Genomic DNA, 27134 nt, shown 5'->3' on the forward strand with positions numbered 1-27134 from the left:
AGGTTTTTAAAAAAACTGCAAAATATGACAAGAATATAGTATTAAAAACAGCCAAGTGAAAAAGACCAGTCGAAGTTACAAAAGTAGAAGCAGGAGTGTAGTATAAAAGCTGTTCAGTTTCAGAGTAATCAAAGAAATAGAAGTGAAACAAGGTGCCATCTCCAGCTCCGATGAGAAGAAAGGCTGGTGTTCCAAGTGGTAGGCTAACATTCCATGAGTACTGTGGTAATATTAAAAGTCCCCAAATTTAAGAACGTTTAAATTATCCTTTAGCTGTACATTTCTACTGCTAGGAATCTGTCCGAGGGAGATCGCAGTCAGGTGTGCCAAGCACAGGGTGCAACAGTGAGCAACGAGACCACGGGGCAGCATTTCAGCGAGTCACAGACGGACAGCCAGCCGCCCACACCCGTGGACATGGGAGGATGCGCGGCAGAGCTAGCCGGCACTCAGGCGTGACGCCAGCCCCTCGCCTCTGCCCGCTGTGTCCGCGCTGAGCACAGATCTGAGGAGTCCTCCTGTCTTCTGCTGGAGGCATAAGGGGCTTTGTCTCTGATACTTACTGTGCACGTGTGGTCCATCTTGTGGAGGGCACAGTGGTCTTGGCTTACATGGCCTCAGTTTCCGGGACACGAGGGCAGAGTAGCAGGGCCTTGAGCCCACCTCCTCTCATGAGCACACCCAGACCACAACTGCCTGCTGAACAGCCATCAGTAAAAAAGACCAGAACCTAAAAAAGATACTCCACAACCAAAGTCAAAGAAGGAACCAACAAGACAGGCAGAGAGGTACACTAGCAATACAATTAAATCACGTATCCCCAGTGGTCAGCCCACAGTGTACACAGTGCAGAGGTTCCCCCTGTAAGAGTGAGTGTTGAGCCCCAGGTCAGGCTCCCCAGCCTGGGTTCCAGGGAGCCCCCAGAGCATTTGGCTTTGAAAGCCAGCCGGGCTTAACTGCAGGAACTCCACTCTTACAGGGTGCACACAAAATCTGACATGCGAGCAGGGCTATAAACAAGAGTTTTCATGTTTACAGACAATGCAGTGCCCATCAGTGATGGTCCAGCCAGGTGCTGGCCCCAGAACCGTCCTCGGGCAACAGAAGGACTCAGGCCGGGTTTCATGTTGTCAGTTGTTTATTTGTCATTCTGAGACTCGCACATTTGTAGCATACATGGCTTTGAATGAGCTAGGAATATATAAAACAGTAACTGTGTGTTTATTAATACTGTCCAAAACAAATAAATAAAAGTACCTTAATGCACCAAGGTTGGCAAATACAATTGTGTAGGGACAAAACTGTACTGTTATAATGTTTTTACATGTTTTAAAGGAAACCAGAGGCAGCTGTGCTGCAGACGCTTTGACAGAACCCATCTGAGTTTTCGGTACGTCTCAACATTTCTAAGTGGGGGCCTTATAGGGAACACTGGGTGGAACCCGTTTTACAGAGACCTGGACCACTGCCTGTCTTCTGCTGTGGGAAACTCAAAGCTCCCGTGTGACCTGAGGAGCCGCGGCTATCGTGGTAAGCAGTGTGGCCCCCCTCGGCGAGCGTGCCCAGTGCCGCTGGGAGACCCACAGTCACACAGGAGCCAGGGAGTCATGCTCAGGTGGACTACTGCCACCAGAGTATCTTCTATGTGATTAGCCAAGTCTTAGACTCTCCTGGTGATCCATAATATGTAGACAAAATTAGGAGAACATTCACGAAAAGGTGCCACATGCAAACTGCTAACATGACACAGCCTTTGCTGTGTTCCCTTTTGAGAAATGCAGGTAATATTCTTGAAACCAAAAAAAAAATCTGACAGTTGTATGAATAACATTAAAAATTCAAGGGAATTTTTTAAAAGGTAGTGATGTTAAAGTGAGTAAAGACAGAAACGTAGAGCTAACCAGACAATGAAGTGGTGGAGGTGAAAGACTAAGTCTGCCATCATGATGGACGGGGGTGGACACAGCGGGAGGAGCTGATACCAGCGGTACAGTGGGCTTGCTGGGCAAGCTTCCCTGACTCCGTGCACCTCACTGACTCGCCCTCCACACCCGTTCACACTCGCCAGTGGGCGCCGGGGGACAGCAGGCTCCGTGTGTGAACTGGCCTCTGAGGAGGAGGGGGTCCGGGAGGCCACCTGGCTTCGCCCGTGCCTGATACCCGCCCTCCATCCCTGCACGGGGGGGTCCTGCCTGTGCTCCCCGGGCCTGAGCCTGTCACCTGTTGCCTGATGGCATTTCTAAGGGAGCCCGAAGAATAACATTCAGAATTTCAGACACAGGAACTTTCTAAGGGTTCACAACTCTTTAGGATCAACATCATGAATGTGTGCCACATGTATTTCTGTTACAGCCTTTTAAATAACATGTAAACATAATAATGATAAAAAAACAATTGATAGAACATAAACTAAGAAAAAAACTCTGCTCTGTGCAGATGACTCATCATCTTAGAATAGATGACCAAACATAATTTTCTATGAAATTCCTAAGTCTTATGGCCCATTAATCCCTTTCAAAATCTCATTTCAGGAGACAGTTCAACCTTCTCAACAGCCATCATACATACCAGAATTGAGTAGAGGGTAATAACAATTATTGCAGACCTAAAGACACTTTCATCAGACATTCAAACATGATTGCATTATCTTCTCGAAGCCCCCCAAAATTTGAGAAACCCACCAGAGACCTATTTGTAAAATATTTAGGTGTCCACTGTCTATGCAAAATTCCCCATTGTTGACTGACAGGCATCAGACATACCACATGAGTGGTCCTGCGCTCTGGGCCAGGGCTACAGAAAGCTGGCCTCACCACCTCCCCAGACACCTTGTTCCCTAAGGGACGGTGGTGACCCCACCGTGGGTAGCTTTGCAGGTGCTGTCTTCTGACAGATCTTACCTCAGGCTGACTTCACAGCCTTTCCTTCAGCTGCTGGTTCCACCTGAGTAGGCACCGGCAGGCTGATGCATCAGATGCACTTGCCCTGCCCGTGTGAGACAGCAAGCTGCTTTTCCCACAACTTCGCTTGAACATTTCACATTTAGAGGTCTGCCCAGGATCCAATCATTTAAACTACTGTTTAAATTTTCCATAGGGATTTTTAAAAAGTAGGTTGTAAATCAATGTTCAAGTTGGAATTACTCAGTAGAAAAATAAGGTGAGCAGCTGCCTAAGTGGGCATTTAAAAAAGTTTCAGCATTTCAGATGCACCTGGCTTGGTTCATACAGGTAACTACGGATATCCGTGTGGTGACGGCTGAAGGCTACTTGAAGGGGCAGTTGTTACTATCCACAGTAGTGAGCCCGACAATACCTGCTATGGATTCCAACGCAAAAAAACACATGCTCCATAGACTCTTTAGTGAAATATTTTAAAAACACAAAAATAAAAACCAATCCTTCAGGTCTTCTTGAAGAATTCGTGTATGAGACTAGAGGGTACCCACATTTATTACGTAACAGCTAATGAGAGGAAACCGTGTGTTCATGTTTCAACTTTTCCGTAAGTCCCTTCAGGAGGCCTGTAATGCTTGGGGAAAGCCTTCAGCTGCAGGGAATTAAACGCATATTTGCGACTTCCAACATTCTTCATTGTATTTTCTCTTCGACAACCCTCACTGGGGAAAAAAACAAGCACAAGAAATGATAGCAGTAAAAAAGGAAAAAAGAAAAGACAAACTCAGATGAAATGATTATTTTCATAGCATTAAAAAAAAAGTGGATTAGTTTAAATGGGTGCCAGACTCATTTACAACAATACACGCAAGATGGCGGGTTTCTTTCTGAACAAGGTAGTTGAGAAGCAGAGAGATGGACATGGCCTGTCTGGGATTGCAAGGTTGCCCTTCTGAAAGCAGCATGTATCCAAGTGGAGGATGGCTTTTTCTTTTTTTTTTTTTTAAGATAATGGTTTCATGTATTTCACATCGGGTTTTTCTGAGAAGTCGATCTAACTAATGGTTCAAAGGGTCTGTCAGAAAATTCAGTGGGAACAGTGCTACTCTTGCTGAGAGACTTTATAAAAAGCTGCATTTTTCTCTGTGGGAAAAGGTCTCAAATTCAAAATGCTGACTTTCCTTCCTTTAACGTGTAGCAAAACCGTCTGGCTCAGAAGGTGGCTCTCACATGCTGCTGCCACTAGGAGATGCATCCTGGGCACACAGCCATGCTGTGGGCCTGGGCAGTGGCTGCACAGCTCCCAGTGCCAGAGCGTCCTGAAGAAGTGACCCCACCAAGGTCACCTCTTTGAAGAGCTCCACTGAGCCACTGAGAGCCTGCGGGGGCCCTTCCCTAGAGAATCTGCCACCAGCCTCTCCTGCTGCACTGATCACAGGTTGTCATGGCAACCCAGTGGGCAAAGCAGATGCTCTGCAGGAGGATGAGCCTTCGACAGGCCTCATGTCCCCACTGGGACCTCGGGAGCTCTCTGGGGTATGTTCTGGTCAACAGCAGACCCAAAGGCAAAAGAGATTCCAAACAGGAATGACTTCCTGTAGCACAGTAGGAGTTGATAGTTTTATATTATCCTAAGACTAACAGTTAAATCAACTAGTTATCAAATTTAGTACAAAATCCCTTTATGAGATGCAAAATTTGCAATTACCAAGAAACTGATTTTTTTTTTAAGTATTTCAAGTTGTATGAAGACCATTATGTCATGCATTTAAAAAAAATATCAGTGGCGATTGCTCAAGCCTTTAAAGGTGAAAATGACAATCTCATCAAGAACATAAAATAATTTTGGTAAGACAGCAATTTTATTCAAAAGATAAATGCAGGTAGTTGATAGAAAAATATCCACCTGTTTGTTACAAAGTAATTTAGAGGCTCAGATATGCTTTGTCACAGAGCCTCGAAGCCTTCAGCCAGGTGTGTCTCATCTGTGCTGAGTGCCAGGGCCGTATGAGCAGGGAGCCCCCAGAGGAAGCAAAGATTATGTTGGTTTAACATCCAGTAATCGGATAAAAATATTCTATTGGAAGCAGAAGCTACAGAGGTGGTTCTCTAATCTTTGGAAACTTTCATTATCAGACTATTTCAGATATGGCTTCTCCATTTACAAAGAAATGTACACACTTTTTGGAAACCACCTATCACTAATAAATGTCAAACTGCTTTGAGGAACAAAGAATAATTTGTGAACTTCAACATTACCTTTTATTTACATGTTAAAGAGGCTAATTACTGGTTTAGCTGGCTGAATACACTTGAAATTACAGGCAGGGTTATACTTTAATTTGTAAGTTGTGTTTACTTTCCTGTTTGAATTTGGTGTGAATTTACAAAATCTGATGAGGCTGACTGCACACCAGCTCCATCACACAGTATTTAGACAAGCTCGGCCAGGCACCTGGCACTCAGGTGTGGAGGGGTAGCTCTGTGCAGTGGGAACTGGCACTTTCGGCCCGCCTCATCCTAAGGTAGAACCACCTAAAACCCATCACAATGGCTGCATAATTTTTAGGAATCCACAGTGCACACTGAGAAGGTCTTGGATAGACTTTTAGAAAGAGAGCTTTAATTATTTCAAAGCTTCATGATTTTTTAAGTATACTGACAGATTATTTTAAGAACATCTACTTTTTAAATAAAAAATTAGTATTGAAACCTCACATGGCAACTCATTTTAATGATGGCTCTGGTTTTTTCTCTTCTGGAGGGCATCTTCCCTGTTAGAATTGAGAACGCATCTGGACACGTGAGTGTCCTGGCGATCCTGAACACCTAGAGTCGCCTGTGCTGAAGCCGTCTTGGAGCCAGCGTTAAGCTTAGAGTCAACCCAAACCGTCAACAAGCGGGTCAGTGACTCCCCTTTCCTGAGCATATCTCCCCATCTTATATTATCCTGCCTGTTTCTCACTAAAGCAGAGATTTCACATATATATTTAGCCTGATGTCACAAGGCCTTCATGACATTAAAAAACTCAGCCCCAAGGCACACTGGGCTTCTGTCCTCAGGTGTTCTAAAGCAATACCACCACCCAGAGCCTCTGCTGACCTTGTGGACCCTCTCTCCATCCGGCCTCACCGCTGCACAGCAGGAATGGACTGCCTTCTGACTGGCCCCTGAGGAGAAAGGTCACGGGCCTTAGCCTCTGGCTGTCTATCTGTTTCTCTCTTGTCTTAGCAGCCAAGTCTACAGCGGGCAGGAAGGCCTGGTAGGCAACACTCCATCCAGGGGCAGGCCATGGTGTCCGTGAGGCTCCTGTGGGGGCCTTTAGGCCCCTGGCCGCAGGCCCCCTAGGCTAGGTGGTGGGCCCCGCCTGGGAAGTGGAAGGGAGGCCACGTGTGGTCAGAAGGGGCCCCCTCATCCACACACAGCCTCTGCTGGCCTGGAGGTGAGCAGAGTGTCACTCCAGGGGGCAGGGCTGGGAGCCAGGCATGTGACTGCAGGCACTGCCTGCCCTCTTCCCAGTAAAGCAACAAGGTGGCTTTTGGGAAGCCACCCCATGTGGAGGGGACAAGTAGTGGACACAGCTCTCTCCCAGGGTCACAGGCTGGCGGGACCTCGGCTGTGCCCAGGGCCATGCTGCTACAGTTCACCAGAGTGACTCCGTCTTGAAGGAGGGCGGGAGCTGTCACGGGGCCGCCGCCGCATTCACTCTGGGACAGGCAGGGTAGAAGAGGGGCCTCCCGCCCCCGTGTGCGAGGAGGGCACCCCGTCACCCTAGAATGTAAAGCCTGTGTCTGCCGTCTGTCGTCCACTGCTTCTCCAGTCACACCTGCCTCTGCTGTTCCCAGAACCCAGACTCAGATCTGAGGCCAAACCAGAGAAACCTCAGAGTAAGTCCTAGAAGTCTGGGGGAGGCAATGGAGAGGCCAGATTTTCTGGTGGATGGGTTATGTGTATGCCTATGGAAAGCTGCTGGAAAAGCCAGCTTCTCTGAATTCCCTCCAGTGTTTCTAGGGTGGTGAAGAGAAACCCACTTGCATAGAATGCAGTGTAGGGGGAAGCTGACTGGAGGCTGAAACAGAAGCACAGCATAACCTGAGCTGGAAAGCCGAGAAGCCACGGCCTATTTCTCACACAGGCTCGGTGGGGTTTCCCTCTCAGCCCTCTACTACCTTCAGAGGTGTCTGGCCACCTTTTTCCACATGGGAATGTTAAGGTTACACATTTTATAGACACCGCCATGTTAAAGAGTGAAGTCCTAACCAGGCCAGTGGTTAGGACTCAGCGCTTTCACTCATGAGGCCCAGGTTTTATCCCTTTTCAGGGAACTAAGGTTCTGCAAGCCTCGCGGTGCACCCCCCATGCAAAATTTAAGAGTAATGAGAACAGAAACCAAAGTAGCCTTTTCTCTCTCACACCTCTATCTGGCACAACCACCCAAAAGTTAGGTCTCATGTTTTGGTAAATTTTGATTTTGTTGTTGTTATTAACCATGTTTGATTTGTAAGAGAGAAAAGATACCAGGACTTGAAACTGAAATTAAAAATACTAAAAATGAAGTTTTTCTAAATGAAAATAGCTACTTAAGGAATAATAAATATAGCCAACTTTTAAATGAAAACTGCTACTTCAGGAAAAATAAATATATCTAACTTTAAAAGCCTTTTGTTACTATATGCATTAATTCCCAGAACAGTTCAGTGACCATTAAAGATTTAAAAGAGTAATTCTAAAGCCACGTGCAACATGTTATCTTTATGTGCCTGTATGTGCCTGATTTGATACAATGAGCTACTGTACTCACAGCTTTGGGTCATCCCAACTTGAATAACATAAGAAGGGAATGTGATGATTCTGCAAACTGTTTGCTACTGTAATTTTAGGGACTACGCTTTGAAATGAAAGCAGAAAGTGCATGTCCTATTGAATAGGTGTATCTAGGTGAGCCAGTGAGAAAGCATCGACCCTTTTCATTTCTCTTCAGAAGGAAAGAAAAGGTTAGCAGTACATTTAAAGAATAGTATCAAATATACAAATTCTCTTTTGACAGAATTCCTCCCTCTAGGAAACGGCACACAAGATATACAGGTAATAAAGAGTTTTACATCAGAAAGTAAGAGGTTTGATACAAGTAATTTCAAGCCAGCTAAACAAAGCAGTAACTTTCTGCAAGAACATGTTACAAGCACTGAAAACTCTACAGAACTGAAACGGACACGTCCTCCTGGTGAAATAATTTGGCAGGTATTTACAGTTCAGAACAACAAAATGTCAAACTGTAAGGCATGAAATATTTCTTGGCGGACCATGCTCTGACACATTCCTCCTGTCCTGTTAGGTACACGGTGGCTGGACAAGTGCTGGCACTTTTGTTTTTCTTGTGACTTACTAATTTTTCATCAAGACACTCATTTGCAACGCAATTTGGCCACCAGGTATGCTATGCTCAGAAAGAGCCACACAATCAGTAAATTGGGGCTCAGAGCAAGTAAAGGGATAGAACAGAGGAGGCTGGGGTCTAGCCTTAAGTCTCGGACAGGCACCAGGCCGCTCAAGTTCTTCTGCGTGACTACCTCCCGAGTTCCAATGCTGTGAAAAGGAAGAAGGTTGGGAGAAAGGAAAAGAAAAAGGGAAAATAAAGAAAAAAGAGACACATGCAATGGATTTTTTTTTCCAAAAGTATGGGGGAATAAAAAGAGGAGAACCAAAAAATAAGATTAAAAAAAAATGGAATGAAGCCACAATGAAAAGAAAAGATGATATGCAGAAATGGGTGTGAAAGGGATACCAAAACAAAACGAGCACAGTTACAAGAAAAAAGAGAGAAAGAGAAGTGAAAATAAGAAAAAAATACCATAATCTACTGAAAACACACACGTGTAGGCTGACTAGATGGTTTTCCATGTTCGCTCCCGGGGCTGCCAAGCACACACCATGCTGCCCGGCCATGCTCGCACATGCGGCTGGACGTGGACTCCAGAAAGCAGGCCGAACATGAAGAACCACTGGGGCGTTTGACCTTCTCACAGATGCCTGAATGGCAGGATGCAACTGATTCCGCCACGGCTGCCTCCTGATGAAGCACCCAGATGACACCCGCTTCCCTCGAGCTGCCCTGGAGGCAGAGCCCACAAGGACGCTCTGTGGCTTTCAGGCTGAGCAGCGGCAGGGCGCCTTGTCCTACCAGACGGCATCTACCAAGAGCCCAGCTCACTGGAAACTTGGTGCGTCCTCCTTTGGAGCTACGGAAGCAGAGCTTGGAGGGGAGGTTCCTGGAGGAGCCCGGATGCCACGTAACTACAGACACTTAAGGCTGTGAGCACTGGTGGTCACGTCCCCAGCCAGGGCAGTCTCAGGGGTCACTGGGCTACCTAGAAAGGCTGATTCTGGACTCCAGCCCCTGCACTGGGGACAGCAGGGCAGCGCCGATGGTGAGCTGGACTTGGCTCCGCCGGCGAAAGCCAAGCAGGCACATCTCTTCCCAGCTCCCCAGTGTCGCTCGGCAGCCTGAAACAGGCCCCAGTGAGCGTGTTTGTGCCGTAGAAATGGAAAGACCAGACAGGTCACTTTGGGGGTAGTTGGTTTTGTTTTGGGAGTGAGCTGCTTGTTGAACACTTGGCACAGCGCTGGCCACTGCTCACCCTGGGCCTCCAGGACACAGCCTGGGTGTCCTCCAGCCCAGCTCCATCCGCCCCACCCCTGCTGCATGCTCTGCTCTTCCATCGCGTAAGATGCAAGCGGGAAAGCAAGGGAACCACCGACAGGCACGGACACAGCTCCTGCCGCCTCCTTAGAGTGCCGGCCCGACCCCAGGTCCTGGCCACGCCACAGCCAGAAACACCAGCTATGGGCCTGCCTCCTTGGACCTGGCAGCCTATGAACAGACACGTCTCCCAACATGGGATAACCCAGAAAACAGGAGGAGGGGTCACCGTGACATGGAAACAGAGGCACGCGGCCCGAGCCTACAGGTCAGGCAGACGGGGTGGCGGCGAGCACGGCACCTGGGGCCAGAGCCATGAGGACCCCAGGGGCGGCAGAGGCAAGCTGTCTTCACTAACTTCTTAAACAAGTGTTAACACATGCTCACCATGAAGATTTTATAAAATTCAGAAAAGCACAAATAAGAAACATAGGACATTCATAACTGGAGGCAGGCGGGGGTTCCCAAGAAGCAGAGCCAGGCCACGCAGTGAGGCCTGCCCCTGGGAAGAGGGCCCTCCCCTCGGGGCCCTCCCCTAATGCAGGGGGACGGCCAGCACCCCAGGCATGGGCGTGATCACGACAGGGCCAGGGGTGACAGTGCGGAGGGTGGGCGGCTGCCTGCTCTGAGAGTGCTGTGAGTCTGTGCCAACAGCCCTACAGAGGTGTGCGCTTCCCAACCACGGGGCTCAGCAGGGCAGACGTGGGCAGGGAAACAAGGGTGTTTGCTCACCCCTGTTCAGAGTGCTGACACTGCCCCGTTATCAACAGTTCAATGACAGTAAGCTGGATAAATTATAGTGTGCTACAAACGGTAAGACTTCCATTTAAAGTGAAAGTCGCTCACTCGTGTCCAGCTCTTTGTGACCCCATGGACTATACAGTCCAAGGAATTCTCCAGGCCAGCATACTGGAGTGGGTAGCCTATCCCTTCTCCAGCGGATAAGGGATCCCTATCCAACCTGCATTGCAGGCAGATTCTTTACAGACTGAGCTATGAGGGAAGCCCCCGTAAGATCTCCATTTATTAGCCCTCCAAAATGCTCACAAGACAGTCAAATGAGAATGGCAGCCTGAGACCAAGGGCGGAATTATACCCGGAACTGGATGTATCTGTGCATGTGTTCTCTGGGTTATCCTGGGACTGGCTGAGTTAGCCAGGGTGTGGATTAGCCCCGCTCATAGCCATATGTATGTATGTAACTGGCTCTCAGCTATGTATCAAGATGTTACTAGCACTGTTCCTTGTAACAGCAAGAACATGGAGCGTTGTTCTGCAGGGTGTGGGGCGGGTATGAAAACCACAGGAGTAGGGGCTTATTTGTATTCTCCAGTTTTCCCTCAGGGACTATCACTCACTCACGTGATGGAAGGTGTGAGAGTGCTCTGCGTGTCAGAAGCTGTCCCAGGCCACCTGTGCTGGGCGGGCAGTGCCACACAGCCCCTCGGTGGGCTGCAGACAGCAGGCGGGGCTGCCCACATGCATGTTTAAGGAGCTACGTGCCCCCTGGCCTCCTGAGGCCCCTGTGCTCAGAGGCTGTCAGGATCAACTACTGTTTCCTCACACATGTTCAAGAAACCAGCCTGTGTGGAGGCCTGGATGGAGTGGTATCAACTGTACTCCCGCCTCGGGCCTGGTCTCTCTGATGGACCAGACGCTCCGACAGTGACAGGTGAGCCCCCTCCATCTTTCTCGCTTCCTTGCTGCCGGGGGCCTGTGTCTCACCAGAGGAGTCCTTCCCACCACCCTGCAGCTGACGGCACCAGGGACGCCAAGGCAGGGAGAGTGAGAACTTTCTAAAAGCACGTTGGTAAGCCGCCCTGAGGTCACGAGGTTTGGGGGAACTTGGAAAGACCGAACAGGACAAAACGGTTGTCTTTTTACTAAACGTTCCTGTCAGGAGGCAGGCACTCAGGCCTCACTCTTGTGCACGACTGTGAGAAGGTCAAACGGCAGAGACATACAGAAAGGATAAGAGAGTTGAACACTCTGAAGAGTCTGGTGAGAGGACAAATGGGACAGAACACTCAGCAGAAGTGACTGGGAAACGAGCCTGGAACAGCATTGGTGGCTGCACGGAAGAAGACGGGAAAGCAGGTTTCTTATCCTTTCTTTAGGCATGTGAGGCGAGGGGCTCCCAGCAGGGCTGGGAACAGGGCATCGCTGACAGCGGACAGTGTTAGTCCCTGGGGTTCCCTCTGCAAACAAGCCTGTGGCCTCGGAGTCAGAACACGATTAAGGGCGGGGACGGCGGGCGGCTGCCAGGAAAGCAAGCCCAGCCCGCGACTAGGAGAAGCGGGGCCCTGAAGTCTGTGGACACCGCCTCCTGCGACGGGAACAGCAGGAGCCTGGGGAACGCTCAGGACAGGGGGTGGCTGGGGACACTGGGCACCAGGTGGTGGCCACGCGGCCGCCTCGGAGCATCCGCTTCCCTCCCGCAGTCCCGCTCCCTGACTGGAAGCACACTGTCCAGGCGGGACCGTGCCAGGGGTTTGACTTTGCAGACCTGGGGCAGTTTTCCAAAGTCAAGCCGGAGCGCGGCGGCGGCGCAGCCGGGACTCACCTGCGCATGCACTCCAGGGCCTGCGTGAACACCTGCGGGGCCATGCCATGCTCGTGCTGCAGGATCAGGCACTGCTCCAGCGTCACCGACATCGCCGTGCGGTCCTTGGCGCTCTTGCAGCTGGTGAACCGGACCCCATTGAGGCGGCGGCAGACCTGCAGACGGGAGAGCAGGGGCAGCTTGGAACGAAGCAGGAGGGCCCGCACCTGGGGAGGCGGCATGTGGCGGCCCCTCCACGCCCAGGTCCAGCCTCGGCTCCAAGGAGCCGGTTGCAAGACAGGCCATGGCCCAGGTGGCCCTAGGCAGGGGATCTCCCCACAGAAGGCGGCTTCCTCCCGGAGGCCCCGCTGTCCATGGACCCACCTGACCAGCTGCCCCCTTCCCAACTCCGCCAGGACCGGCCCTTTGCTGTTGACCCCTGACTCTCAGCGGAGGTCAGCGCAGCTCCCAGGATATCCAGCCCCACTGGGTTTCCAGGCCTTTATGGAAGTCAGAGCACAGACTGCTAGTCTCTACGCGCCTCCTCATCCACACAGGTCGGGACAGCACAGCAGACCCACTTCCCTGCGGCCACCTCCTGCCCACAGGCTCCCCCAGTGAGACGGAGGCCCCGCGCAGGCTGAGGCTGCAGCCCCTCCCAAGCAGGGGGCACCTCTGCCCCCCATGGGGAGAGCGCCTAGCAGCACGAGCTCTGCCGCCAGGCACAGCCCCAGACACACAGCTCCAGGCCCAGAAAGCCCTAGAACAAAAGACTTTCGGGAGTAAGCTTGTGGCAGCCATCCTTGGCAATATGACCAGATCTGAGGGAATGTCAAACTACTTATAATTTTTATTTATCCCATTTTGTGTAAATATTCAGTTTGCTAATAAGTCACTTCAGTCTTGTCCGACTCTTCGACCCCATGGACTGTAGCCCACCAGGCCCCTCTGTACATGGGATTTTCCAGGCAAGAATACTGGAGTGGGTTGCCATGAGCTCCTCAAGGGGATCTTCCCAACCCAGAGATCGAACCCACGTTTCTTCTGCGTTGGCAAGCGGGTTCTTTGCCACTAGTGCCACCTGGGAAACTCGCTAATGCATACTTTGCAATAAGGCAGCGTTCAGCAGGTTGATTCCAGGCCCCAGACTGCTGACGAATATGAAACCATCCACGTGCACATTGCACACAGATGGCCCTGTCACACGCCTGTGCACACACCATAGACTATGCACCCATCACCTTTCGAAGCACAGACCCCGATGAATTCTAAATATCTGGCCACGGGAGCCTCGGATAAACACCTCCAGGCCTGTACAAGAGGCTGCACTGTGAGAAAAAGAAGAGCATCTCATGAGAGGCCACTCTTCTACCAGAAGCCATGTGCCAGTGGGACCCAGGATGTGCCGCTCTCAGAACAACGCCAGAGGTGCTGCAGGGAGTTGGCACCATGGTAGATGGCACCATGCCTGCTTCTCAGGCCAGGAGGCCTCAGGCGAGACCATGCAGCTGCTAGCAGAGGTGCCACTGGCAAAGGGCAGAGTGCAGGCCAACACAAACGTCTCAGTTCAGTTCAGTTACTCAGTCATGTCCGACTCTGTGACCCCATGAACCGCAGCACGCCAGGCCTCCCTGTCCATCACCAACGCCCGGAGTTCACCCAAACTCATGTCCATCGAGTCAGTGATGCCATCCAGCCATCTCATCCTCTGTCGTCTCCTTCTCCTCCTGCCCACAATCCCTCCCAGCATCAGGGTCTTTTCAAATGAGTCAGCTCTTTGCATCAGGTGGCCAAAGTACTGGAGTTTCAGCTTCAGCATCAGTCCTTCCAATGAACACCCAGGACTGATCTCCTTTAGAATGGACTGGCTGGATCTCCTTGCAGTCCAAGGGACTCTCAAGAGTCTTCTCCAACACCACAGTTCAAAAGCATCAATTCTTCGGCGCTCAGCTTTCTTTATAGTCCAACTCTCACATCCATACATGACCACTGGAAAAACCATAGCCTTGACTAGACAGATCTTTGTTGACAAAGTAATGTCTCTGCTTTTTAATATGCTGTCTAGGTTGGTCATAACTTTCCTTCCTTTTAATTTCATGGCTGCAGTCAGCATCTGCAGTGATTTTGGAGCCCAGAAAAATAAAGTCAGCCACTGTTTCCACTGTTTCCCCATCTATTTGCCATGAAGTGATGGGACCAGATGCCATGATCTTAGTTTTCTGTCTAGAGAAGGACAAAACAAAAAGACCCAAGCAAGTTTGGCCAAAACCATCAGGAGGAAGATAGGTGTCTTATGAGAGCAGACAAAAAATTTAAAAAAAAAAAAAGACTTTTAAGACTGTGCAGCCCCTGAGTTAGGGAAACAGTGAATTAACCCAAATTCATAAAAATCATAACTGAAGAAGTGAGGTTGAACATGGACAAGATTACTGAATTCCACAGGCTGGAGAGTTCACGACTGAAACATGGGGCACAAGCCAGAACTACAAACAGGTCAAAGAGAGTTACATTCCCAGGTGGTGGGGCTGGGCGCCACAGGTTCTGGAGGACGGCCAGAGGTGCGAGGTGCACCCTTGCCCGCGTCTGGCTGCAGGCTCCAGTCCTGGGTAGCCTAACAGCCACTGTGGGGTGCTAGAGGGTCTTCCCATGTGTGAAATGAGGGGGTTCAGTACAGTTCAGTTTAGTTGTGCCTGACTCTTTGCAACCCCACTGGACTACAGCACGTCAGGCTCCCCTGTCCATCACCAACTCCAAAAGCTTACTCAAACTCACATCTATAGAGTCAGTGATGCCATCCAGCCATCTCATCCTCCGTCATCCCCTTCTCTTTCTGCCTTCAATCTTCCCAGCATCAGGGTCTTTTAAAATGAGTCAGCTCTTCGCATCAGGTGGCCCAAGTACTGGCGTTTCAGCTTCAGCATCAGTCCTTCCAATGAATATTCAGGACTGATTTCCTTTTAGGATGGACTGGTTGGATCTCCTTGCTGTCCAAGAGAGTCTCAAGAGCCTTCTCCAACACCACAGTTCAAAAGCATCAATTCTTTGGTGCTCAGCTTTCTTTATAGTCCAACTCTCACATCCATACATGACTACTGGAAAAACCATAGCCTTGACTAGACGGATTTTTGCTGGTAAAGTAATGTCTCTGCTTTTTAATATGCTATCTAGGTTGGTCATAGCTTTTCTTCCAAGGAGCAAGCATCTTTTAATTTCATGGCTGCAGTCAGCATCTGCAGTGATTTGAGAGCACAGAAAAATAAAGTCTGTCACTGTTTCCACTGTTTCCCCATCTATCTGCCATGAAGTGATGGGACCAGATGCCATGACCTTAGTTTTCTGAATGTTGAATTTTAAGCCAACTTTTTCACTCTCCTCTTTCACTTTCATCAAGAGGCTCTTTAGTTCTTCACTTTCTGCCATAAGGGTGGTGTCATCAGCATATCTGAGGTTATTGATATTTCTCCTAGCAATCTTGATTCCCGCTTGTGCTTCTTCCAGCCTAGCATTTCTCATGATGTACTCTGCATATAAGTTAAATAATCGGGGTGACAATATACAGCCTTGATGTACTTCTTTCCTGATTTGGAAATAGCCTGTTGTTCCATGTCCAGTTCTAACTGTTGCTTCTTGACCTGCATACAGATTTCTCATGAGGGGTTTAGGCCTAATAATGTTTCTGCTCTGTGTGTGAGAACCAGTGTGGACACACGTCGCCTTGTCAGGGGTGAGTGAATGACGAGCTCTGAAACGGCCCTGGTACCCAGGGGTCAGACAGGGACTTGGAGCTCCACAAGAGCTCCTGAGAAATTCCTGAGAAACATCTGACATGTAAGGACTTCCCTTCAGGAGAAATGAGGAGATCAGAACGGCAGTGTACTGGAAACACTGTTGAAAGAGATAACAGGTCCTGGCGGCCTCCCTTTGAACCTATTTAAAGCTGTAGTGAGCCATGAATTTGAGCACGTATGGACTGTGCAGGCTGTTGACGGGGACAACCTGCTCATAAGCCGGGTTACCACATGCCCGGGGAAAGACTCTGAGTCATGCTCATCAGCCCTCAGGCAGCCCCAACGTAAGCAGTTCACGGGCAACTCTATCTCCTGGGGCCTGGGCACACGTCCAGGGATTCTCCCGTGTTCTTGGGGAGAAATCTGTCCTCACTCCTCATTGAGACTTTAATTTGTTGCTGCTGTTTTATTATTATTACTGTGAACACCTCCCCCCACCACAGCATGTACCTCGGCGGCTTGCCACAGAATGTCGACGTTCTTGTTCTTCCTGGCGTGCACGTTCTGACCCAGGAACCGCAGCAGCTCTGGCAGGCAAGTCTGGCTCCGGGATCGAGGTAGACCTGGAAGAGGGAAGGGGTCGTGGAGCTGGGTGGCCCCAGGGGACAAAAGAGTGGGTGAAATCTGCTGTGAGTGAAAAGCAAAAAAGAAAAAAAACTTACAGTCCTCAGGCAGAACTTCCTTAAACTGCTCGAAGTAGGAATTTAACCGCACCAAGCTCTCCACGTTGATAACTTCTTGTAAAGACGTGTCGCCGAACCTTTGGGTCACAAGGGGACACCATCAGTTTGCCAACGTGACTTGCTTCTAGTAGCAAGTGACCACATTTCAGGCAGCAGCGCCGATTCTCTCAATCCTTAAGTGTCTAAGTTTGAAGACACGTTCCTCCCCCTAAGCTTACGGTCATCTGCCCATGTTGGTGACAAGTCCAACGTGTTTTATCAGCAGGAGGCATAACCTGGGACAGATATGCCTCAGAGGCAGCCAGGCCCTCGGGCAGCCCCGCCCCGCCCCGCCCGCTGCTCCGTGAGGTGTTCCCATCCCCGAGGCGCCCAGAGCAGGACAGCAGTGGGGCTGTGGCCGGCAAGTCACGACAGTGCTGTCCTTGAATCTGCCACTGAGGAACCATTCCCGACCAGGTGGCCAGACAGTCCACCCTCTCCACACAGGCACCAGGCCCGCAGGGAGTGGAGAGGAAAGCCACCCACGAGGGAGCTGTGGGTACTGTCAGACACGCAGCTCTGCAGCCCCAGGCCTGGACGCCCATCCCCTCCAGCACTTTCTGCCCAGAGAGCTCCGTGCACATCAGCCTTGTTCCAGTCCCGGGTCATCTCATGGACCTGGGACAGGACACCTTCCCGTGGGTCCACCACGACCCGCCCACCCAGATGCCCACGATGGCCTTCCCTCCAGGCCCCAGGACATGAGGGGGCTGTGCTGGTTTAGACCCTGCTCCCAGCTCCCCCTGTGCATGCTACAGCCTCCCATCTGGGCTGGCCTCAACCCTTTGCAGAAACACCTCTTCTAGAAACCACTATTGCTTCAGGAACAGTAGCTGCAGATGCCTGCACGTTATCTCCTCTCTGCCGGGGGCCCCGACGGTACCCACTCTCCCTGAGGTGGACACCTCAGCACTGCCCACACCCGCCAGGTCTCTGCTTCCTGGCCCGGTGTGCCCTCTGCCCCCAGCAGACCCTCCTTCTGGCTCCAGAAAACCAGCCACTTGCCACCCACAGGGAGGCCTGGCTCTCGCGCCTGCCCTTCTGTGGACCACATCTTAGCTCCCATCGGGTCCTCCCGTCTGCACTGTCCAGGCCTAACCCAGCCTCTGGCCCAGACTCTTCTGAGCAACCTCGTCACCTCGGACCTCATGTCTTTCCAGCACGTGGCCAGAGGGTAATCTCTTTCAAATGTGAACTGGCTCCTGTCCTGTCGCACTAAAAGGTGTCTGACAGTGGGGGCAGGACCCTTTACCTGGGGGTCAGTGTACACTGACCACTGGGCTCAAGAAGCCCAGGAGGAATTACCGTCCTGGAGACCAGGTGTCCTTATCAGTTGGTGCTTTACGATAGCTCTTAACTCTAAACCCCATCTATCACATGCATGTAATGATGGAACAGGAAAGGTGTTCATGTACCAGCAGGTCATCAGCAGCTACACATACACAACCTCCTCCCCTCCAACACAGATGCACACCTGCTTGCACACACGGGCACACGCAGCTCCTCCCTGCCAGGTGACCCTGAGGGGATTTTCACCGTACAGGATTAGGACCGAGGCGTGGCTCTCCACCCCACCTGCCTTCGCTCAGGCTTCTTGGCCTGGGACTCCAGGTCTCTCCTCCACCTCCTCATATGAACAACTCCTACTTACTCTTCAAAACCCACTTCCAGGAAGCATCTGGAAGCACTCCCAGGAAGCCAGGAAGCACTCTCAGACCGCACAAGTGCCACCGCTTCCTGCTACCAGCCCACCTGTAGCAGTCAGACCACGTCAGGTTCGTCTTTGTGTCCCAGTACCACCAAAGACGGGCCCAGGGTGAACCTGAAGACGGTTGACAGGTCCACAGAGCCCTGAGGAGGACTGAGTACACGTGCTCTGCCAGCTCGAGCGCCCACGCCCACACCCCAGCCCGCACCTCTCGGCCAGCGTCTGCTGTTCGTTGATGCCCACGTTGAAGAGCACGGGCTGCACCCGCAGCAGCATCCCGCTCTGGATCTCCCGGGGCAGCGCATCGAACAGGGGGCCTGGCAGCGGGATCCGCACGTTAAAGCCGTCCCTGCAACAGAGAGGAAGAGGGGCTGGGCCTGTGACCCGGAGGCGGGAGCCGGGTGAGCAAGGAGAGGAAGGGTGGGCCAAACTCGGCGACCTCCGAGCAGCTGGGCACCAACCGGCCCGGGGCTGTGAAATGGGTGTCGCGGGCTGTGAGCTGCTGAATGATACAGAAGAAAGCAAAAACGAAGAGCGTGTCACGTGTGATGAACACAAACGAAAATACTGCACTGGTTCTGAGAATCAGAAAACTGCCTACCGATTTCCTGTGATGACGGGGAGCATGTCAGTGGACGCGTTGGAAGTGGCCTGAGTGACTTTGAAGGTCACATTCCTCAAGTCCGTGATCCCAAGGCTCATGTCCTCCAGCATGGCCAGTTCCTCCCCTGGAGGCCAGAAAGGGAGGGGGCTGTCAGGCAGAGGGGCCCTGCGCTCAGGCCAGCCAAGAAAGGCAGGCGATGGGCTCAGGGCACTGAGACGCGGAGCGAGGGGAGGGGAGCTGGAGGAGGCTTCCCGAGTGCCTTCCAACTTCTCCGCGAGCACACCCCACTACGCGAGTCCCAGGGCCACGTTACGAAGGGCAGCTGGCACAACTCCATATCCCTGGCCCTCTCCTGGTGAAGGAACCAGGGACAGGGACGCCCATGTGGGGAACTTCAAGAACAAAAGTCATCTCTTTGGATGTTTTAATCTTTCCACATTCTTTAGATTTTCTATCTAAAGGACTTCTTCAGGTATTTCTTCAGTCTTATAACTCCAAAGATAAACAGATACATTAATAAAAATTTTTACCTACTTTTATCGCCTAAGAAGAAATAAACAGAAAATGAAGTTAAGGAGAAAAAAGCCCTTATAAGACAATTAGGAAATATCAGAATTTTTAAAGTGGTCCTATCTGTTGACCCACCAACTTTCCTTGCAGATGATTTAGCGGGTGCGAAAATGGGCCAACAGTGCACAAAAACATGCAAAGATGTTTTAATAGGAACAATTCTGAAACAGCCCAAATGTTCCACAGGAAGCTATTGCTTTAAAAATTGTCATCTATCCTCAATTAGAAAAACCTTCAAGATGCGTAACAAAGGCAACAAGGTGTGTGTGTGTGTGTGTGTGTGTGTGTGTGTGTCTGTGTGTGTGTCTGTGTGTGTGTCTGTGTGTACACACAACTACATAGGGCTGTTTTCAGTTCTCTTATACATTTGGGAGCTTTCTGGATACATTTTCTCAGCATGCACTACCCGCGCTTCAGAAAGCCACTGAGGGGGCCAGGAGGGGCCCCACAGGAGGGCCCCCACCCCGGCTCACCATAGGTGCTAAGCAGGCTCTCGAACTGCGCCAGCAGCCCGATGGTGTAGAGCTGCCGCAGGAAGCCGTCGTCGTGAAGGCAGTTCCTCAGCTTGATGATGAAGCCACAGATGAGAGCCGTCAGCTGTGGGGACAGACACCGCCTCGCCTCGCTCCTGGCCCGGCTGCGCCCTGCGCCCGCACTGCTCTGCCTGCAGCAGCCCCACGCCCTCAGGGCCTGGGGCCAGGAGTGTGGAGGCCACCGTGGACGAAGGCTGCAGGGAAGGCACTCCAGGCTTGCTGCTTCTAGAGGTCAGTCTAGTTTTGATTCAGCTCCTGACGTGACCTTGGGGTTACTCCTGGGCCAGAATGTTCTGGAAGCCCTGACCAATTTCCCCAAGGTGCGGGAAAAGCCCTCTATGCCCACAGATCCAGTCCAGTGCTGAATGGAAACTGGGCTGCTCATGACAAGGAGCACAAGCAGAGAACAGGGCCCTCAAGAGTTTCCTGGGCAGGAGCTCCCATCACACCCCGCCCTCGCAGGCACCCCAGGCCCTGAGCGGACAGGCACTGGACAAACCCGCCCAGCTGCTGCCACTGTTCCCGCTACTGACTACATCACGGGCATCTGTAAACTGGGGTGCTCACTTAAGCTCTGCCTCCCCTGCAGGGAAATCACCAGAACAGAGTGGTGACTGAGCAGGTGTAACACCTGCTGTTTTAAAGATTGTGCGTCTTTGCAGGGAGAAACAAAGGTGACCCCATGCCTGTGCAACCCCAGACCCCTTGGGGCAGGTTCGGCGGAGCAGGGGTGGCAGCCCCTGAGCACCCACGTGCCTCCAGCTCCCGCTCCCCCACACTCCACGCCCACATCCGGGCCGTGGGCCGCACTGGCAAAGCCACATGCAGGAGGGCACGGCCCTGCTGGCTTCCTCCACGGCGCAAGAGAGCCAGGCTGGCAGGCCAGGCCCAGGTCTGGGCTCGCTTGTGGCACATACCGTCTGGCAGAAGACCACATCACGGCGGTACTGCAGGCTCAGGAAGCTGGCGATGGTGGGCGCGCTGTCCTGCATGAGCAGGAAGACCATCGCCTTCTTGGCCTTGTCGCTCATCATGGCCACGCAGTCGGTGAGGGTCGTCAGCAGCGGGTACAGGGCCTCGCTCCACTCACCTGGCACAAGGGAAGGGTGCCTGAGAAGGTGGTGCGGGAGGCCCCAGCCCAGCCCCACCACCCTGTCCACTCCGCCCCACTCCAGGAGGCCCACAGCTGGCCCCGTGCAGCCCGTCTCCGCCTTTCCAGCCTGAGGTGTCTCGGGGGGGCCTGCCCACCCACTCTCCCGAACCGCAGGGGACTCTGCACCAAACACTCCTGACTGTCCCCTCCCAGGACGATGACAGAAAGGCTCCAAGAGCGCGTGGCGTCTGCTGAGGCCGGTCCCTCTCAGGGCACCACTGGTCGTCCCCCGGGAGACCTGTCACCTGGCTTCTCTTGACCCAGGCAGCGGGGCATGGAGCCCTGCGCTTCTGGAGCAAGGCCAGCCACCCACGCTGACCTGTGCTCAGCGGGCTCAGGCCCTTGGCCCGTGTCTGGGGACAGAGCCTTCCCCAAGGCAGCCCACGCTTTCAGCCCCCAGTGTCCCTGCCCCCATCCTCATCTTCCCGTCATCTATTCCTAGCGTACTGGGGTTTTTTTTTTTCAGAATATAAGGAAACTTTGACCCTGTACCAAAACAATTTTTTAGAAACAGATGCTCAGGGGAAAATGAACAGAGTGAAAGGTATTTTTGGCCTTGGCTCTTTTCATCTTTTCTATTTAGAAGACATTCGGCAGATAGAAGCCATGCTCCTATCAGTTATTTTTTTAACAGGCCACAAAGCCCAGAAATAGGTGCTGGCTCACTACCACTGGGAAGGCCCCCCCAGAATCCAGCATGCGGCCCAGGCAGGGCACCCTCCTGGGAAGGGGTGTGGGTCACTGGGGGCCTATGGCCATCATCCTACTTGGGACAGGCCCCAGGCCTTGTGAGCAGGGCAGCTGCCAGGATGGTCAACTCTGTCTCAGATAAACAGAATCTAAACAAGAGAAAAGGGGGCCACAGCTCTGTCCTGTGTGTGCATCACACTCTGTTGAGAAATTTAGAGAAACACCTAAAACCAGCAAAAGGACTTCCCTGTATGGTCAACACAGAAACTCAGAATTCGGAGATGAGTGAAGTGTGCATGCAAGGCACACTACGTGCATGAGGACTCATGTCTGTCACGGAAACAAGCGGCTTGAATTTGCCAAGTCTACAGCAGAAAGGTCTCAGTAAGGAGACCATAGTGACGAGGAAGTCTGGATGGAGGAGTGGGAAGCGGGAGTCCCGGGCCCAGCTGCTGCTGAGCGGTGGTGGGTACACCAGGGGCAGGCCCCCACCACTCAGCCACGGGGCCTTCGCAGCAAAATGGGATGGCTGCAGTAAACAACATCCACGTCTCTTCCTTCCTCTAAAATTCTCCAAGGCCGTGCTTTTGTTTCTTTGAATAACTCTGTTGAATCCATGTCAATTATACTCAACAACTACCAAAAATGGCCAGTAGTCATTAAGTTTTAAGTCAAGTCCTGTGGGGAGAGGCAGGCAGGCATTCAGACCATCCTTCACCTAAGAAGTAAATGCTCTGAGAGCAAATGCTGCCAACTTTGCTTGACTTTTCCACTTAATGTGAATATATATGTGTAATATGCAAATTTATGATCATTTTAACCTGAAAATGAGCAGAATATACAAGTGGTCTGATTTGACTGAACAAGCTGTCTTGCATACAATTTTTTTACTTTGCCTTACTTCTGTTTAAACAAAATTCATATAAGAATGGCTTAGTTTTGCTACATTAGAGGGGAAAAAACACTGGAAAAAACTGTAGTGTTGGAAGAATGGTTTAAACAAAATAGAAAGCACTCAGAATTTGTCAAAGAGAAGAAGCGTAGCCCTGAACGGGAGATGAGCCTGACGTCGCCCACAGAAGGGCTTGGCGTGTCTGGGTGGCTCCAGGGTTCACATAGTGTCGACCAGCCCTTAGTGAGTACCTGTGAGACCTCACTTTTTAACTGCTTTCTCATCTAATCCATAAAGAGGGGGTGACTAATACAGGTAAGGAAACAGCCTCACAGAGGCTAAGTCTTTTCCCAGACACACAAAAAGAACTGCCATCTGTATATACGTCTGACTACGTAAGTGAGCAGTGGCTGGGGACATGACATTGTGGGTCAACATGAAGACAGAGCAAAATTTAAAACTTCCAAACAAAATGAACTTCAGGGGCAATAATGAGATTTCCTCCGGAACCTGATTAAGTACATGACTCTGGGACGTTAGTGCTGGTGAAGGGGTTTACTCAGCTTCCTTCATTGAGAAAGCCTGGCCATGAAAAAAAACAGCAGTGATGAAGCAGCATCCTTTGTGGGACAAGCTCCTGTCTCCCTGCTCACCCGCGACACCCACTGAGGGCAGCCCAGGACCACGCGGCTTCAGACAGCTGTGCTTTCGCGTGTGCTCATTAACAGGGGCAGGAAGGGAGGAAGTAGGGAGAGAAGAGGATGTGCGTGTTCTAACTCGGACTCAACACAGCTCTGTGAGGAAAGGTGCCGGAACTCTTGGCAGGGGACCACCTGCGTTCACCTGACGTCAACTGTGGACGGGCCACCCGAGTGTCAGGGAAGTGGCGGAGCTGACAGGAGACGAGGAGAGCGTACAAGCCAGGCTGTTCGCTGCCTGGGAAGCACAGGACCGCCCGTCAGCTCCGCAAACTGCAGGACGCGCAGAGCTGAGGAGAGCCCGAGCTGCTCCAGGACCACCACCACCTCCCCTGGTCTTAATTTCTGGGGACCGTCACTGCCACAGAGCCTGGGGAGACAGTGCGGCGTGAAGGCAGCAACCTGCTGTGCAGGTAAGCTCAGCGGGGCTGCGAGTCTGGGCACCGGCTGGGGAGGGGGCGCTGAGGTAACTGCCCAAGCAGCTGCCAGGCCTCAGAGAGCCCATGGGACTGGTGCTGGAGAGGCTCATGGCCAAACTAAACTTGGGGCAGGGCAGGGGGAGAGAAACTGAGGGGCCGAGAGCAGACTGGTGGGTCCGTTACAAGGTGCCCGGTCAGATTACCCAGTGAGGAGCTAACAGCACCCGGGGCTCTGGGGGAACCGCCGTGAGCAGAGCTGAGTGCCCGGCGCCCTGGGAGTGAGAGGATGCTCAGAGCGCATGGGAACAGGGGGGTGAAGCCCACAGTCCTGGCTGGCTGCACTCGAGGTAAGCACCGCGTGTCTCGCCACATGTACACGTGCAGTCGGGCCATGTGATCCTCAGACTGACGGGCAGCTGGCTTTTGTCAGGGAAGCAAAACAAACGCCGTATCTGGGGCTCTCATGCTCACTCTGGGAAAACCGCAAGCCACACTCAGGAAACTCAGTGTGAACTAGAGCAGGGGTCGGCACGTTTTCTCTGTAAAACACTGGACAGTCCATGTTTTAGGCTCTGAAGGCCCCGGGGGTCTCTGTGGCCACTGCTGAACTCTGGAATTGGCCCCGGGCAGCCACAGAACTGTGTGAACGAGCAGGTGTGACTCACTTCAGGAGAGCGGTATCTAGGTGAACGGGGTCCCCTCAGAGCTGAGGCTGCCGACCCCTGAACTAGAGTCATGAGCACCGACTCCTCCATGCAGATGGAGCAGAAAGGACTGCATCTCCAGCGCGAACTCCACCTGAGCCCCAGCAGGGTGTGACGGGAAGTCTGAGGCCACAGCCAGACTCGGAAGAGGGGATGCCACGAGACTGCGAGGCACAGCACCCGGGCAGCCATGCCTCATCTGCCTCCCTACCTCACGGGATGCTTGCGGGGTCGGGTGGACTCAGCCAGCGTCGTTTATAAACACAAACTTGTCTTAACCAGGCCCCTGACTTCAGGACCCCCAGAGCACTGAGACACGAGCTGTCTGAACGGCCGCAGGACGCCCCAGTGCCCAGCCCGCCTGGCCCCTCGGCATACCTAAGAGCAGCTGCTACATCCGTCACAGGGAAGAAACCCCTCAAGCATTTTCCCAACTCTGAGAGCACACGGTAATCTGACAGTGGAGCTACCCACACGACCTGGATATTAAGAAGAGGTCTGCGGAGCCTTGCACGGAAACCACGTACCTGGGCTGGACTCTTCAGGAGGGGGGCTGCAATCTGCACAGAAATGGAGGTGACATGGATGATTAAGGCATGCACACAGTTCAAACACCAACAACTCAACGCTTAGAGCAACTGCGGCAGCAGCTGGCAGTAAGCTGGCTAAACTGAGTGGAGAAGAGGCCGGGGGCCTGCCCGCCTCTTCCTGAGGGGTCCCGCGGAGGTGGTGGGGCCGCTGGGAGCGCACCGCCCAATACACCGGCGTCAGCATTCATGTTGCTGACACTTCAACATGAGACGCTCTTCAGGAAGAGCAGGTTTACGTGTCACAATGCGATAACGCCCCCACGTCCATCGCATGGCACGTGCCGGAGCCCAAGACTCACGACATCTGGAAGCAGGCGTGTAGTGAGAGAGACTGACCAGTAAGTAAGTGTCCAGTTCAGAGCCCACCGCCCTAATGGGCCGTGGAGCCTGGGCTAGAGGTCAACTGCTGAGATCCAAAAGGTTGGAGTCCGGTCAGGAAACCCATACACCAAACACATCCACGCCAATCTTTGCCACATAAGCCGAATACAAAACCTTTATGACTGAGGGAGGGCTACAACTGGAACGCCCCCTTGGGTCCCTTAAAGATACCAAGTTTAACTTGATTTCACCCTCACGGGGAAGTACTCACTTCAATTTCACTTTTCCTTTAAAAACCCCACCCCAGGGTGGGGTTCCCCTGGGGCCAGGGCTCAGCAGGACCCAGCTTTAGGAGCCAGCAGGACTCCTAAAATTTTCCTGGTTAACTGTGTGTGCCACTTATTAAGGAACAAGTTTGAAAAGGGATTGTTTGGGGGTAAAAGCTTATTTTACGTCTGAACTTTTGGTTTCCAAGAATGTTTTCAGATCCTGAAATAGGCAGTTTCAGATCCCCAAGAACAGACAGAGGCAGCTGGATGGACACTCGACACCCTGGGCTTTGCCAGAGGGTGGTGGCCAGGGTCTCCCCTCTAACTGTCTCTGGCCATGACTTCCTGAACTGGCCAGCGGGACAGAAAACAGAGCAATGTTAAAGACCTGTGTGTGGTGAAGACTTCAGTGTCCTCTCCAGAGCTCACACCCCTGAGACCATCTGCTTTCTAAGGAGGGAAGCCACCATGGGGTGTGTGGCACAGAACGTCTATCTGGTTAAAACCTGAAGTGCCTGGGAAGAATACCGACTCCTGCCTCCCCAGAACCTCTGAGATCCCGAATCTCCATGAGGAGAAGGGTCTAGAGGCCTGCTTTCATGATCCGCACTGATCCCAAGTGGCTGGGCTGGGACTACGCCTGAGAAAAGGTTGGGGGCTAAACCTGCTGGGTAAATTCATCTTCAGTAACAGGGAGAGGGAAGGATCTCCTCTGGTGGCCTTAGGGCACTGAGTCCCTTGAGATTTGCTGACCACAGTGGACGGCTCTACACACATGCAGCACGTAATCTCAAGGGCACACGACCTGGGGTGTGACCTGTGGGCCTCGGGTTAACAGAAAGCAGGTCCGAGGTTGGAATAACTCTCTGGGGACGAGGAGAGCAGGAGTGTGTGTGCACGGAATGTTGTGGAAGTCAGCAGATCCTGGCAGGTTGGCGGGGAGGGGTGAAGATGGGTCACTTGGGGAGAGACAACCAGGAGGAGGAGGTCCATGGAGCCTCTGTGGCTCCTGTCGGTGGGGACTGGTCAGTGGGTCCTGCTGAGCCCTGGCCCCAGGGGAACCCCACCCACCAGGCAAGGTTGAGGCAGGGCAACTTCCTGATGAAAGATGAAAACCAAGGACCCAGCACGGGGTGGGGAACTGGAATGAAAAGGGATAATAAAGTCTTTCCAAGAAGCAGAAGTTGTTGTTCACAGGTAATAAATACACTGGTGTGAACCCAACCTGCTCGTTAGGCCGAAAGGACCACCCTGGGAACCTGGAAGGGCATCAGGAAGCATGACAGAACCCAGCTCTGGCCCCTGAGGACAAGAGACGGAGTAAGACAAACGT

General features: G+C 52.2%; 1 protein-coding gene across 8 annotated transcripts in view; it reads right to left on the reverse strand.

Moving 5' to 3' along the window:
• Positions 1-1207: 1207 nt before the first annotated feature.
• Positions 1208-27134, reverse strand: part of INPP4A (inositol polyphosphate-4-phosphatase type I A) — a 51730-nt gene continuing 25803 nt past the window's right edge. For 5 of the 8 annotated variants that reach the window (XM_068984545.1, XM_068984511.1, XM_068984561.1 and 2 more), the window contains 9 exons: positions 25149-25181; positions 20983-21155; positions 20006-20129; positions 18960-19086; positions 18567-18707; positions 16591-16688; positions 16379-16491; positions 12162-12316; positions 1208-3619 (listed from right to left, as the gene is read on the reverse strand). In XM_068984545.1, coding sequence (XP_068840646.1) covers positions 3487-3619; positions 12162-12316; positions 16379-16491; positions 16591-16688; positions 18567-18707; positions 18960-19086; positions 20006-20129; positions 20983-21155; positions 25149-25181 — 1097 coding nt within the window. In that variant the 3' untranslated portion in view covers positions 1208-3486. Of the gene's footprint in view, positions 3620-8303; positions 8485-12161; positions 12317-16378; positions 16492-16590; positions 16689-18566; positions 18708-18959; positions 19087-20005; positions 20130-20982; positions 21156-25148; positions 25182-27134 lie in introns of those variants that run through there. The other 3 variants (XM_068984537.1, XM_068984528.1, XM_068984570.1) reach the window with 2 other exon arrangements.

The sequence above is a fragment of the Capricornis sumatraensis genome, chromosome 1 (assembly GCF_032405125.1).
Source record: "Capricornis sumatraensis isolate serow.1 chromosome 1, serow.2, whole genome shotgun sequence".
NCBI lineage: Eukaryota > Metazoa > Chordata > Mammalia > Artiodactyla > Bovidae > Capricornis > Capricornis sumatraensis.